The sequence below is a fragment of the Lampris incognitus genome, chromosome 19, assembly GCF_029633865.1.
Source record: "Lampris incognitus isolate fLamInc1 chromosome 19, fLamInc1.hap2, whole genome shotgun sequence".
Taxonomy (NCBI): domain Eukaryota; kingdom Metazoa; phylum Chordata; class Actinopteri; order Lampriformes; family Lampridae; genus Lampris; species Lampris incognitus.
The window spans coordinates 32,810,882-32,824,917 of NC_079229.1; the positions used below are offsets into that span (position 1 = coordinate 32,810,882).

General features: G+C 43.0%; 1 protein-coding gene across 5 annotated transcripts in view; it reads left to right on the forward strand.

Moving 5' to 3' along the window:
• The window catches only part of epc1a (enhancer of polycomb homolog 1 (Drosophila) a), a 52,587-nt gene that overhangs the window by 16,714 nt on the left and 21,837 nt on the right, over window positions 1–14,036 (forward strand). For 4 of the 5 annotated variants that reach the window (XM_056299060.1, XM_056299061.1, XM_056299059.1 and 1 more), the window contains 4 exons: window positions 1,944–2,103; window positions 10,023–10,168; window positions 10,749–10,955; window positions 11,148–11,296. In XM_056299060.1, coding sequence (XP_056155035.1) covers window positions 2,004–2,103; window positions 10,023–10,168; window positions 10,749–10,955; window positions 11,148–11,296 — 602 coding nt within the window. In that variant the 5' untranslated portion in view covers window positions 1,944–2,003. Of the gene's footprint in view, window positions 1–1,943; window positions 2,104–9,723; window positions 9,772–10,022; window positions 10,169–10,748; window positions 10,956–11,147; window positions 11,297–14,036 lie in introns of those variants that run through there. The other variant, XM_056299062.1, reaches the window with a different exon arrangement.

Below are 14,036 nucleotides of genomic sequence, written 5' to 3' on the forward strand. Positions count from 1 at the left end.
CACAGCCAATTGTGTCTGTAGGGACACCCAACCAAGTCAGACGTAACACGGGGATTCAAACCAGCAATTCCGGTGTGGGTACTTCAGTACACTTTAACACCATGTATTGCAGGGACCACTACAGAAAATTGCAGATAAACATTTAGTATCCAGGAATTCACATTATAGACACTACCACAGACTATCCCTGTAACAAATTGGCCCCGATTTTGAATATAGACCATACACGGTCCAGCTATATACTAGGTTTTGACCTAGTCTTGTTTTAGTCAGTCCGGCAGACAAGACCCTTGGTCTGATTGTTCTCAGTCTCACGCAGGTTGATCTCAGCAAGTCCTGGATGACTAAATTAGCCCTGAGGGGTTGTTTACCCAAGCACTTCTAAGGCTGACTGAATTATCTACAGTATGTGCTACACAGAATGAGGACCTAAAAGAGGGGCAAGAGTGTGAAGCTGTTGACATTTTATGCTGTCTTCTATTCAGTTAGATTTGCTTTTCTGGAATGTGGCCCATGAGCCCCTCTTTTAAGTGTACTGAGTGCCAGTGATATCAAGGTGGCAGGCTGGATTTCACCCTTAGTCAGAAGCCTGACTTATCGAGCCGTATTTGAGTGTGTACCTGGTCTACTGTTTGCTGCCTGTACATGACATGATGGTGTTTTTGATGTTTGTTCTCCTTATTAGAGGGAACAATGCCTATGATGAAGTTGTGTAAAACATGGAAAGTTATGGAATAATGCAGGGCGTCTCTAATTCTGGACCTCGGTCCACATCTTGACTGAGCGGCAAGTCAATCCGGACCCAGTCCATACCTCATCTTATGAATACAATACGTTATGAAGTGTAATGTTTTCTATTGTGTGTGTTGTTGCTGTCAAGTTCATGCATTGTTACAAAGAAGAATTTGCTTTGGGGGTAGTGTGAAGTTTTTATTGCACTTAGAGTAACGTAACGAGTGTAGTTGTCATCCACTCGAGTAACGCTATCTTCACGTCAACTGGTTTACTGTCTCTCCTCTGCTCCGCTCCAATGTGTGTGTGTATAGAATGTCTGAGCCCCGCCCTTGTTGAAAAACAGAGGGCAGAGTTGAGGAGAGAAGCTAGTGTGACCATAAATGACAGTAACGAGTAGCCTACCGGTATATGAGTTTTTGTTAGGGTTAGAGCCGATCAGAGGCAGAGTAGGGCGGGTCTTCACAGAACAGTGTCTCCAACTGGCAATCGCACTTTTTGTACCTTGGTTCAAGCAACTAATTGCAGGCAAACACTGCAATTTCTCCCTTTAGGCTTGAATGTATTTTGACTATCTTGACTGTCTTCAACTTGAATGTACATGTTGCTTAAAAGTTGTGAGTTGATTAAATGTTATCGCCAATCGCTTCGCACCTCTGAGCTTGAATAATAATCAGACGCAGACCTTTGAGTAATAAGTTTGAGAACCCTTAGAATAATGTTTGGTCTGACAAGGCAGAAGTCTGGTCCTCATTTTGTGATGGACTAGTAGTGCTCTGTGATATGCAGAAATCCCATGTTTAAGAATTGAACTAATGTGAGGTATAATATCAAACCAAAACTGATTTTCAAATAATACGTCAGACCTCATTAGGTGATTCCCATCATCTTTAGTTTAGACAATAAAATTGTGTATCACAACATGGCAATATCAAAATTGTATCCTAATACCATTGAAAGACCATGAACGATAATATTTAATTATTGCCCAGCCCAATGGACTAGCAGTGTTTTTTCTGTTTCCTCACGTCTGAATTCATCTGACTCGATCGTCCCAATGTACTTCCTCCCAGATATACAGTAAAGAACTTGCACACACCCATTCAGGAACCCCCGCTGATATTTATTTGTGCTATTATCCCTCAGCAAAACTAAAATATTACACATGGCACCTTAAATTAAATCCCTTTCCTTTTCTCCTGTCTCTGTAGGAGCACCATCTCCAGCGGGCCATCTCGGCACAGCAGGTATATGGTGAGAAGCGGGACAACATGGTCATTCCGGTCCCGGAGGCAGAGAGCAACATCGCCTACTACGAGTCCCTCTACCCCGGGGACTTCAAAATGCCAAAGCAGCTTATTCACATACAGCGTGAGTAGCACTACTCCACTCGTATCGGGTATTATCCTCTCAGCTGTCTCACGTCAGCTCTTTGTGCATGTGTATGTCAGTGTTATTGTTGTGATCGTTGTCTGGATGTACCAGTTTTCTAGCTGCTGGTTAAGAGAGATATGTGCATGTATGAGGTTTTTTTTTTTTATTATTATTATTATTTGAGAGCTCACACAAAGATGACACAGACTTGAGTCTGTGTGTTTAATCCCCAGAGAGATGGTGTGCATGAGTGAGTGAGAGCGAGAGAAGGGCAAGTGTAATTGATTGTGGCAGCCCCTGGGGTGTCAGATAGCAGCTGTGTGATCCCAGAGATGTTGTGCTGTCTGAAAACGTTTGAACAACCTCAAGCAGCATGTGGGCATAGGTAGGGGGTGGGCGTGTTGGTAAGGGGGGGGGGGCAAGTAGAGTACAGGCACTCTCTTTACAAGTTGCCTATAAACCTAAGGGACCACAACAGGGCTCTACAGTGCAAGTATTTCACTCGCATTTGCCCCTAAAAATAGATATGCGCGATTAAAGATTACAACCTACCATACATTTTTTTTACCCTCGCTGCTAATTATTAAAAAACTATCAAGTCCCACATTCCACAAGATGCAATGCACCAATCAGTTTTCTGTGATGACACAGCTAGTGTCAGATGAGAGAGAGAATGAGAATCATGTTTATTGGCTATGTAGGTTTGCACATACATGGAATTTGACTTCGGTTTCGTGGCTCTCTCACTGTACTTAACATAGAATAACAACACAACAATCTTCAGTTATATACACAAGGATTGACTATATACAGGCGATAAAGTGCAGTGGTTCAGAGAATATATCAGATACTGAAATAAATGTTAGCAGGTTACTTACATACATGCCTGGGGTAGATGGACATGATGGAGCGTACCAGTATACATACAATGTACAGTACATACAAAATGGTTGGAGTTGTATGACAATGTTAAGCGTTTGTTTGAATGACAGCCTGCCGAAAGAAACTTGTTTTTATAGCTGGTTGTTTTGGTGTACAGTGCTTCGTAGCGCTTACCAGAGTGGAGGATTTGGAACAGGTTGTGACAAGGGTGTGATGGGTCAGCAGTGATGTCGCCTGCTTGTTTCCTGACTTTGGAGGTGTGTAAATCCTCAGTGGAGGGCAGGTTGGCACCAATGATTTTCTCTGCAGACTTAACTGTCCATTGTAGTCTGTCCCTGTCGTGTTTGGTGGCTGATCCAAACCAGACAGTGATGGATGTGCAGAGCACAGACTGGATTATTGCAGTGTAGAACTGAATCAGCAGTTCCTGGGGCAGGTTGAACTTCCTGAGCTGACGGAGAAAGTACTTCTTCTGTTGGGCCTTTTTGATGATTTGTCTATGTTGGATGCCCACCTTAGGTCCTGGGAGATTGTGGAAACCAGAAATCTGTAGGTTTTCACCACAGACACCATGGTATTGAGTATGGTGGGGGAGGGGGGGACTCCTCCTGAAGTCTGCTGTCATCTCCACTGTTTGAGCATGTTCAGTTCCAGGTTGTTATGGCCGCACCAGAGGGTCAGCTGTTAAACCTCCCGTCTATATGCAGACTCGTCACCATCCCGGATGAGACCAGTGATGGTTGTGTCATCCGCAAACTTCAGGAGTTTAACAGACAGGTCACCTGAGGTGCAGTCATTTGTGTAGCAGGAGAAGAGTAGAGGGGAGTTCACACATCTCTGGGGGACGTCAGTGCTGATTGTCCGGGTACTGGATGTGATTTTCCCAAGTCTTACCAGCCGCCTCCTGTCTGTCAGGAAGTTTTTAATCCACTGGCAGATGGGGGCTGGTACAGTTATCTGGGTGAGTTTTGGAATGGAGGATATCTGGGATGATGGTGTTGAACGCTGAGCTGAAGTCCATAAACAGGACCCTTGCGTATGTCTCTGAGGAGTCAAGGTGTTGGAAGATGTAGTGCAATCCCATGTTGACTGCATCTTCCACTGACCTGTTTGCTCGGTAAGCAAACTGCAGGGGGTCAATGGGGGGGGGGGGGGCTGTGATTTCTTCAGGTGGGCCAAAACCAGTCTCTTGAAGGATTTCATGACCACAGATGTGAGGACAATGGGCCTGTAGTCCTTTAATCCTGTGATACAGGGTCTCTTACGGACCGGGATTATAGTGGAGCTCTTGAAGCAGGAGGGGGGACCTCACACAGCTCCAGTGATCTTTTGAAGATCAGTGTGAAAATGGGGGCTAACTGGTCGGCACATACTTTCAGACATGAAGGTGACGTGCCATCTGGGCCCAGTGCCTTCCCGGTCTTCTGTCTTTAGAAGAGCTAGTAGCCCCCCCCCCCCCCCCCGTTCAGGGATGGTCGTTCCCTACTATTCCCAAATCCTCTTGTGGATAGTACACATGGCCATTGTAACTCTAGCTAATGGTCACACAAGTTTGCATATGAAACCATTCGTTGGTTTCAGTCATCATGCAACTGTGCTGTTTATAAGGTTGGGGGATACCTGCAGGAAGTTGAGACTGAAGAGATCATTTGGATGAGTGATTAAATGTTTCTCCCACTAAACGTTGTGTCCAGATGAACTGATTCAACTTTCTGTGATTTCCTTACCTGTATTATTGAGCATGCATAAAGATATTTACTAAGCAAGGTTTAACTGATATACTTTGCATCTAGTAGGCATGGGCCAATGTGTGATTTTGGTGGTAAGTGTTATTGCACAGATGTTTGTCCGTTAGTACACGTACGCACGCGCACACACACACACAGTGGGGGGGAAAACTATATTGCGGCACCAATATGTCTGTTAAAAAACCCCTTGAAATCAAGATAGATATTTAAATTTTATCACGTCTTGCACTGATAGTCACCTTTTGTAGGTATTCTTAATGGTATTTCAGCGTTTGTCGTTTCATGGAAAGCGATAATAAAACATTGATGACTCATCCTGCACTCGGAGGCGTATGCTAATTTTGAGTCCGATGAAACGCTTTCTCAAACTTTTGTCTCTCCCCGGCTATAAATTCTGCCAGTTACCGACTGGCGCACAGGACCTACGAGCTGGTTAGCATTTATTGGTCGTTGCTGTGTTTTTGGTTGCGCTGACTCCTGCAATCCCCGGTGGGTTGCCTCGACTGGGAAGATCGCGAGAAGGGCCCGGCGCGTCCAGAGTCTGCTTCGGACACTGTCTCACGGGGCCCCCTTCCATCTGCAGTGCATTCAGCGCTATCGGCTACTGTAGACGCCAATCGATATCTGCGACAAGTTTCTCCCTAGCTTCCTGTTTTTAAGGAAAGACGTTAAAATGCGGAATCAAATAGCACTCTGGTGGCCGTTTCATGGGGCCTTTAAAATGCAGCGTCAATATTTTGAAAACTTTCAATGTTTCAAAAAGTTCTGTGCTTCAGTGTTTAGAAAAAACATTCAAATGTTTTATAAAAGCTCTTGGAATATTTTATTTAAAAAACTGTTTAAACGTTTCAGTGTTTTAAAAAGCTATGTCAACGTTGTTTTCAGTATTTTGAGGCCCATGCTTAGTGTCTAGACTCTAGATAGTAGGGTCTTCCATTTTTATTGTCCTCCACTGGTTTTCACATCATAATTGCACATAAGGAGAAGGAGCACGCACACACACAAACACACCCACACCAGCGCGTGCATTAAAAGTAATCGGTTGTTTGTTAATAAGCTGTGTTACTTGAACATTTTTCACTTACTCCTAAATTTTGTTGTGTGCTCCTGATTTTTTTTTCCATTTAGGAGCACATGTACTCCTTGAAAGAAATCTTTGCGTAGAGCCCTGCACAAGGTGTTCGTTTTCCAACCCACACAGTGCAGCCTGTTTGGCTCTGTCCTCGGTTCAAATGTGGAGTAGGCAGTGTGACAGCCGCACACATGCCTTTACTTCAGCTTAAAAGGTTGGTGGGATAGTGTTTCTGTTGTAATCATCACTCTTATTGATGAGGAAAGAATTGTTTCACACCCCCTGCAGAAAAAAAAAGTGGCTAATTTATTTTAAAAGAAAGTTGGCCACTTTTGCTATTTTACCAGCCAAAAATGACTTCAGACTTGGGACAGACCCTCAAGATAAAAGCTTGTTACAAGGCTGAGGGGTTGGTAGGGTATTAACACATAGCTGCAGGCAGAATTTTGAAACGTTTGGCATGTGGCCTTGGTACATGCCCCACCCACTCTGGATACCTTCCCACCCTGTTCTAATTAATATCCTTCACTTTTTGTTTCTGAAGATCTCAGATTCCAAGAACCCAAGTTCCAGCGCAGGACCATTAAGCATTGAAATGGCTGCACTTATTACTTGGCAGCCATAAGAATACTTTTGATTCAAGTGATTTAAATAGTTATCATTTAACTGTTAATGTTGTTCCTTATGTTCCTTTTCATTTACTTTGGAGCAGTAGCACGACAAAAAAATGTCAGTGTTCTTTCAAGCAAGATAACACATTAAAAAAACTTAAACAATTTAATGTCTCTTTTACGGTTGAATAACTAAAAAAAAGGGGCATCTTAATGTGTTAACGATTTGGAGATCTCAAGAGATAAAGGATTAACCAGTATTTTCCTTTTGGATAATTCTTTAATTTTAGTCGAAGTTTCTCAATTCGATCATGGTGCTGCTCTGAACTTTTAGATTTCATACAATGTCCCCAAACGAATCTCACACGTTCTCTCCACTTCGAACAGTCAGGGTCAGGGGTGAGCAAAGAAAATTAACTGCAACACTTCCCTTACACTCCCCTCAGTGTTTTATAAGTCTGTCATTGGCTGTTCATAATCGCTACTCCTCCAGCTGGCAGCAACGAGCTCTGTAATGCTGTTGGTCGGTCTTCCTGCAAACAGCACAAACAAATGGCTGCCCCTCATGTCAGAGTGCAAAGAGAAAAGGTAGCCTACTCCTCTATATAGAAAGCCTTTTGTTTAGCTGACTGCTTAGTCAGAGCACACAGAAATAGAGGGAAACAAGGACCAGAAGTGAGTTCAACAAAGCAAAAGTTCCTAAATGTTCATTGCAAACTCTGTTGGGTAGCAATTTCTGTTGAACATTTTTGTTGCACACCACATCAGATTGTAAATCCTCTTTGCAAATTCACACAGACATGACTCCATGAATAAATATGTCTTGAACGATACTAAGGAAGCTTCTAAGTTATTCCTCCAGTGGTGTGCACAAATACAGGTCCCTATGGCACACATATACACATATAACAGAACCGCTGCTGAAAAAATCCTAAAGGAAAGGCTGTTTGCTAATTTTTACTAGGGATGTACCGATATCACTTTTTCAGTGTATTGTGGCACTTTGTATCGGCTGATACCAAGTTCAGACGCAATCCATAACTTGCTGAATACTTTAGACTTAGACCATTAGTTTGGGGTCAGTGGGCAAAATAATTACGATGAAATCAGTTTTTTCCCCCCACCATTTAAAAAAAAATACAGCCTTGCGATGTGCCAAAAATGCAGTAAATCAAGCCATTTTCTTTTATTCATGAGATGTTACTCATAGCTTTTCGGGTCGGATTTTAGTCTTGTGTAAAATTCCTTTTACTATTTCTATTTTAGCCTGGTCGGTTCTGCCCGAATTTTTATTTTATCAATTTTTGTCTGATTGCTTGATTTGGGTTTAATGGATTTTTAGACCTGTCAAGTCAATATGTTGTTAACCATTATTTTGTCTTGTTTCTATGGTTACCTATCTCTGATGGGGGCGTAAGATTAATTTGTGTTCTTTCTGTACTTTTTCTAGCAATTCTATGCTTTAGAAAGACTTGTTACTGTAGTCAGTCTTTATCTAAAAAGGCAACTGTTGGATGAACACCCACACTCATATCCACATTGCACAGAGTGTTCCCATCACACAGCAGTGGCTCAGAACTTCACATGGTCATTCTGATAGTGGCTCTTGTGGCACAACTGTGCATACTTGAGTAATTGTTGGCAAGTGCCTGGAGTCAAATTGTGAAAAGCTTTGGCTGTTTACAAATGTTCAGTGAAAGTATCACAGAACAGATTAAGAAAACTATAGAAAAGAGTACTGCTTGCAGCCTGACAAGGCCCTAACGTTTACTGTGAAGTGTGTGTGTGTGTGTGTGTTATTTTACTCCTTGTTTGTTCAGCACTTTCCCTACCGTTGAGGGTTTCATCTAATGAAATTCTATATGATATATATGAGCCAAACCATTATGACCACTCACACGTTGATCATCCCCAAACAAGGGCACATGTCAAGGTCTGGGTAGATTAGATGGTAAGCAAACAATCAGTTCTTGTAGTCAATGTGTTTGATGCAGAAGTAAAAACCTAAGCAACTTCGACAATGGCCAAATTGTTATGGCCAGACGACTGGCTCAGAGCATCTCTGAAACGGAAAGGCTTGTGGGTGGGTGCTCCCTGTCAGCAGTGTTGAGTACCTACCGACAGTGGTCCAAGGAAGCACAAACCAGCAACAGGGTGTTGGGCACCCAAGGCTCATCGATTCGCGAGGGCAACGGAGGCTATCCCATCTAATCCAAACCAACAGAAGATCTACTGTGGCACAAGTCACAGAAAATTTTAACGGTGATTACAGAAGGAAAGTGTCACAACAACTGCTTTGTATGGGGCTGCACAGACACAGATTGGTCAGAGTGCCCATGATCACCCCTTGTCCACCATCGAAAGTGCATACAATGGGCATGCGAGTGTAAGAACTAGACCATGGAGCAGTGGAAGAAGGTCGCCTGATCCGATGAGTCCCATTTTCTTTTAGATCACATGGATTGCCATTTAGCCGGGGGAGTGATGGCACCAGGATGCACTGTGGGAAAACGACAAGTCGGTGGAGGGAGTGTGATGCTCTGGGCAGTGTTCTGCTGGGAAACCCTTGGTCTGGCCATTCATGTGGACATCAGTTTTACATGTGCCACCTACCTAAACATTGCAGACCAGGTACACCCCTTCATGGCAGTGGTATTCCCTGATGGCAGTGGGCTCTTTCAGCAGAATAATGCACCCTGCCACACTGCAAACAGTTGGGGAATTTGTTTGAGGAACATGATGAAGTGTTCAAGGTGTTGCCCTGGTCTCCAAATTCTCCAGATCTCAATCTAATTGAGCATCTGTGGGATGTGCTGGACCGACAAGTCCGATCCACAGCGGCTCCACCTTGTAACTTACAGTTCTTGAAGGATCTGCTGCTAATGTTTGGGTGCCAGATACCACAGGACACCATCAGGGTTCTTGTAGAGTCCATGCCTCAGCGGGTCAGTGTTTGGCAGAAACGAAGGAGCAACAGCATTATTAGGCAGGTGGTCATAATGTTTTGGCTCATCAGTGTATGTGTGTGTCACATAACATTCTGCATGAAAATAGTCTGGATGTATCTATTCAGCTTTTCATGGAGGAATCGTAAAAGCTTGACCTCTACAGTGCTGTTAATACGCTCACTAAACTCACAGTATTTACACTAATGATGGTTTCGCTCCCGGATTGAGCAGTTCTCTTATTTCTGCTTGAGGTAATGTGAGAACCTATTATCCCTTGGGATGTCAATTTACTATGTTTACCAACTTAAACCCCGCCAAATCGTTGGTGTGCACCTTAACTATATTCTTGTCCATCCCAAAAACCAGCAATTGATACAGGATTTCTAGAAAATTGATGTTTCAAGGTAAACTGTTTACCTGTGATCATATGCATGCATGCACGAAATAATTCACAGATTCCTCAAAAGTGAAATATCGCTAGCTGATACTAGGAGCTGCCTAATCAAATTGATGAGCCCAGCTCTGCCCAATCCAAGGAACTTTGTTTGAAGGGGCACTCTGTTTAATTTAAGGTGACCCTGTTCCTGACTTTGCAGTTGAATTCATGCAGGGCTGGTTCTTAATCTCCAGTAACCAATTTTCCTCTGTCTTGCAGCTTTCAGCTTGGATACAGAGCATCCGGACTACGACTTAGATTCGGATGACGATGCTTTTGTGAACAAGCTGAAGAAGAAAATGGAAATTACTGCTCTGCAGTTTGAGGAGATGATTGACCGACTGGAGAAAGGCAGTGGGCAGCAGGTACTTGAAGCACGTGCATATTTCATGCCCTCAAGAGACCATAACTCGAGGAGACGATGTCAGAAAACTGACATCTGAAGAGGCAATTTTTTTTTATATACATTTATCCTGGTTCTTATTTTTATCCCCTTAAATGGGCTCATTTGTTGTTGGGATGCTGTTCCCTTCAACCTTGCGCACTGCTTCCTTCAGGCTGCTCGTGTTAGCAGTTTAGGATTTGTAGCCCGTTATGCCATTGTGCCATTCCCGCAAGCCTCATGGGAGAAGAATATTTGTTCAATGTCTTTTTCCTAAATATCTGATCAGCCGAATCATATGAATTTTAAACCTGATTATGAAATGTTTTTAATCGATCGGACTTTATGTTTAACATATCTCATCATGCTCTATTTCTATTTTGTTACTGTTGCTGTTCCACATTTTGTCTGCCTCCTGTACTCCCCTCTTTCATCACTTGTTTTATAAATCACTTTGATATTAACTTGTTTTGTCTTTTCACTGCAGAAATATTGCTCACTCAAAACATAAGTGAAAATCTATGTAGTCTAGTGCTGACTGTCTACATGTGCTCCCTCAACAGCTGGTCAGCCTCCAGGAGGCCAAACTGCTGCTTAAGGAGGATGACGAGCTTATCAAGGAGGTCTTTGACTACTGGAACCACAAGAGGAAAAGCTGCAAAGGTTCCTCGCTCATCCCCAACGTCAAGCAGGAGAAGCGGGACGGCTCAAGTACCAGCGACCCCTATGTGGCCTTCCGGCGACGGACAGAGAAGATGCAGACAAGGAAGGTAAGGGTTTGGAGAGGGCTGGGGTTTACAGCAGTGGTTACCAAGAATTCACAGACTGCCCTGTAACTGGAAAACTGAGAGGTCAAAGGTTGGGGAGCCCACCACCACCACCAAATAAATAAACTTCTGTCTGCCCTGAAGAATCTTCTGCCAGTTCTGCTTGTCTCAACACATCTTCCATCTACCCTGCAGAACCGCAAGAATGATGAGGCGTCATATGAGAAGATGCTGAAGCTGCGACGTGAACTGAGCCGGGCCGTTACCATCCTGGAGATGATCAAGAGGAGGGAGAAGAGCAAGAGGGAGCTGCTGCACCTCACGCTGGAGATAGTGGAGAAGAGGTGAGCAAAGACCTGATTGGTGTTTTTTCTTAGCCTGAGGCTAGACAGTTGGACTGTGACTCCTCCACTGTGGTTGGTGAAGTGGTTTCACTGCCTACTTTCTTTGCTATGTTATCAGCTATCTGGAAGTTGTGCTGTTGATATTTAATAACAGAAAATGGAGTGACTGAATTTTGGGATTGAAGATTTAATCCTGCATATGCTTTATTGCTCCATTACAACAAAGAGGGTTTCGTTTTATTAATATTTGTATTTCTCTGAGATTTGACGTGTAGTATTATGTGTTGAGGGTTTGTCTGGCTGGCCATTCTGTATTGACAGTAGAAAAGCATTTTTTTTGCTGCCCAAAAGTTGAGAAGTTTACATTGTTAAATCCCATTCACACATGCGGCCTAACCTATAAATCCTCCTGTCACTTTTCCACATTGGGTTCAGGTACAAGCATGGGCCAGACTCAATATTCCAGGGAAGTTGTACTGTACTGGCAATTTTCTGCATCAAAATGTTAATGTTACAATTTCATTTAGCAGACGCTTTTATCCAAAGCGACGTACATCTGAGAGTTGATGCAACACAAGCAAGGATCTAGTCAGTAAGTCCAGTCAGTAAGATGTAGTAACATTTCTGAAAATGTTCTGAAACCACAACAGTTTGTACAAAAGCTGTAAGATTACCAGGTCAAGCATGAAAAGGGCAATGCCAGTCTTGCATAAGTCACTTGCACAGGAGCGAGCAAAACCACTCACAAGGAATGTATATGTGACTTGCTCATGGCAGGCATTTGTCTCAAGCTGGACATTTGTTTGTAAACCAGCAAAAGAGAGAGCATATTAACAAATGTCTGGTAATTAGACCAATCTGGAAATGAGAGCTACTTTCAGTGTGCAGAGGACTAAATCAAGATGCGGCTTTGTGGTACAGTTAGAGATGCGTAGTCTACTAAAAAATAAAAGGCATTCTACTTGGGATGTACCGATACCGGTATCGGGTATCGGTCCGATACTGTACTTGTACTCGTTACACTACTTTGATACAACCTCACCCAATACCCGACTAGACAATTACTGCTGAAATTGTGAAAAATGAGCGTTGCCTTTTTTTTGCCATTCTTACGGGATGAAAATGACGAGATGGAGCCAGATATATGAAGTGGAGCAATGGCCCATAAGCAGATGAACACTGCAATGTGTCATTTGTCCGAACGGAGTGAGAAATGACAAAGTTACAAGCGTGTGTAACTTGGATGAGTGCGCCCCAGGTTCAGATGTAAAGCGTCACATGGACGGAGCGTTTTTTTTTTTTTTTTTTTTTACCTGCTACGCTGTGACTGTTGCATGCCAGCTGTGTTTTCTGCTTCAACAGGTAAAAACTACATAGAACTATGTAAAAAAAAAACTTTTTTTTTTTTATTTAAAGTTTAATAAATGCCTCATTGTACCAGAGGCAGAGACACAGCAATGCAACCTTGTGGGGGTTTTTTTCATTGCACATTAAAATAAATTTGCATGACAATAGTCTAGTCTATCAATGTGTATCCATGATCCTATTGTTAAAGTTATCTAATTCAGTACCAGTTATTATTGCCTACGCTTCTAAACCCTGCATAATTAATTGCATTATCACTTGGCAAAACTCTATGCACACACAAATCTCCTCAGAAAACGGGGTTGGCATGCAACCACACGCAATACAGACCCAGTCAGTGCCACGTGTGTTCAGGAAAGCAAAGTTGAATGTTGAAATGTCGGCAACAGTATCATGTTGTATATTTAATTTGTTGCAGTCAGAAAGTGAGGAACATCTGATGAAAATAAAACGTGTTTTCAAAGTCATTGTTAGAACTGTAATGATATTATTAAGTACTCATATTGGTACTCGGTATCGGCAAGTACCCAAATGTAAGTACTTGTACTTGGTCTGAAAATAAGTGGTATCGGTGCATCCCTACATGCTGCACGAGCGGAGCATAATGAGATGATGGCATGCTGTGTGAACAAACACTATCTGGAAATCTCACAGATGGAAGCTGTGTGTGTGAAGGGGGAAAAGTCATTCCGTCAGCATACTTAATGCATGTGAAAGGGCCTGTAGCCTATTACTGCAGTTGTTAATGGAGTCTAGGGTAATTGCCTGAACTGGCTGTTGGATGGTTTAAGGTTTATTAGACCTGTGTTAACTTGTGGAGGGCTAAGAGCCTAAACAGAGGCGATTAGGGTTCCTGTCTTTAAGATGAGTAGTATACAAGAAACACGTGTTTTATATTTTTTTAATGAAGTCAGGCTCTGCTGCTCATGTTAATTGGGGGCACAAATCTGTACACTGCAGTCATGCTTTATGGATTTAGAGTTCACTATTTGTACAGTCATGTCGAGAGAAAATGAGCACATTGACTTGTCAGTGCCTACTGCATTTTGTACACAGTCTGTAGGCAATGCACCACACTCTGGATATGTATTTTTGTATGCGTGTGCATTCATGCCCCAGCCACTGAGGATGCACAAGCCAGTGCATTCTTAGTGCCGGTCCCAAGCCCGGATAAATGGGGAGCATTGCGTCCGGAAGGACATCCAGCATAAAACCTTTGCCAAATCAATATGCAGATCATAAATCAGAGTTTAGTGAATCAAAGTGCGGTGGATTAGCAAGGAGGAAGTGAGGGCAACTATGAAGAGTGGAAAGGCGGTTGGTCTAGATGACATACCTGTGGATGCATGGAGGTGTTTAGGAGTGATGGCAGTGG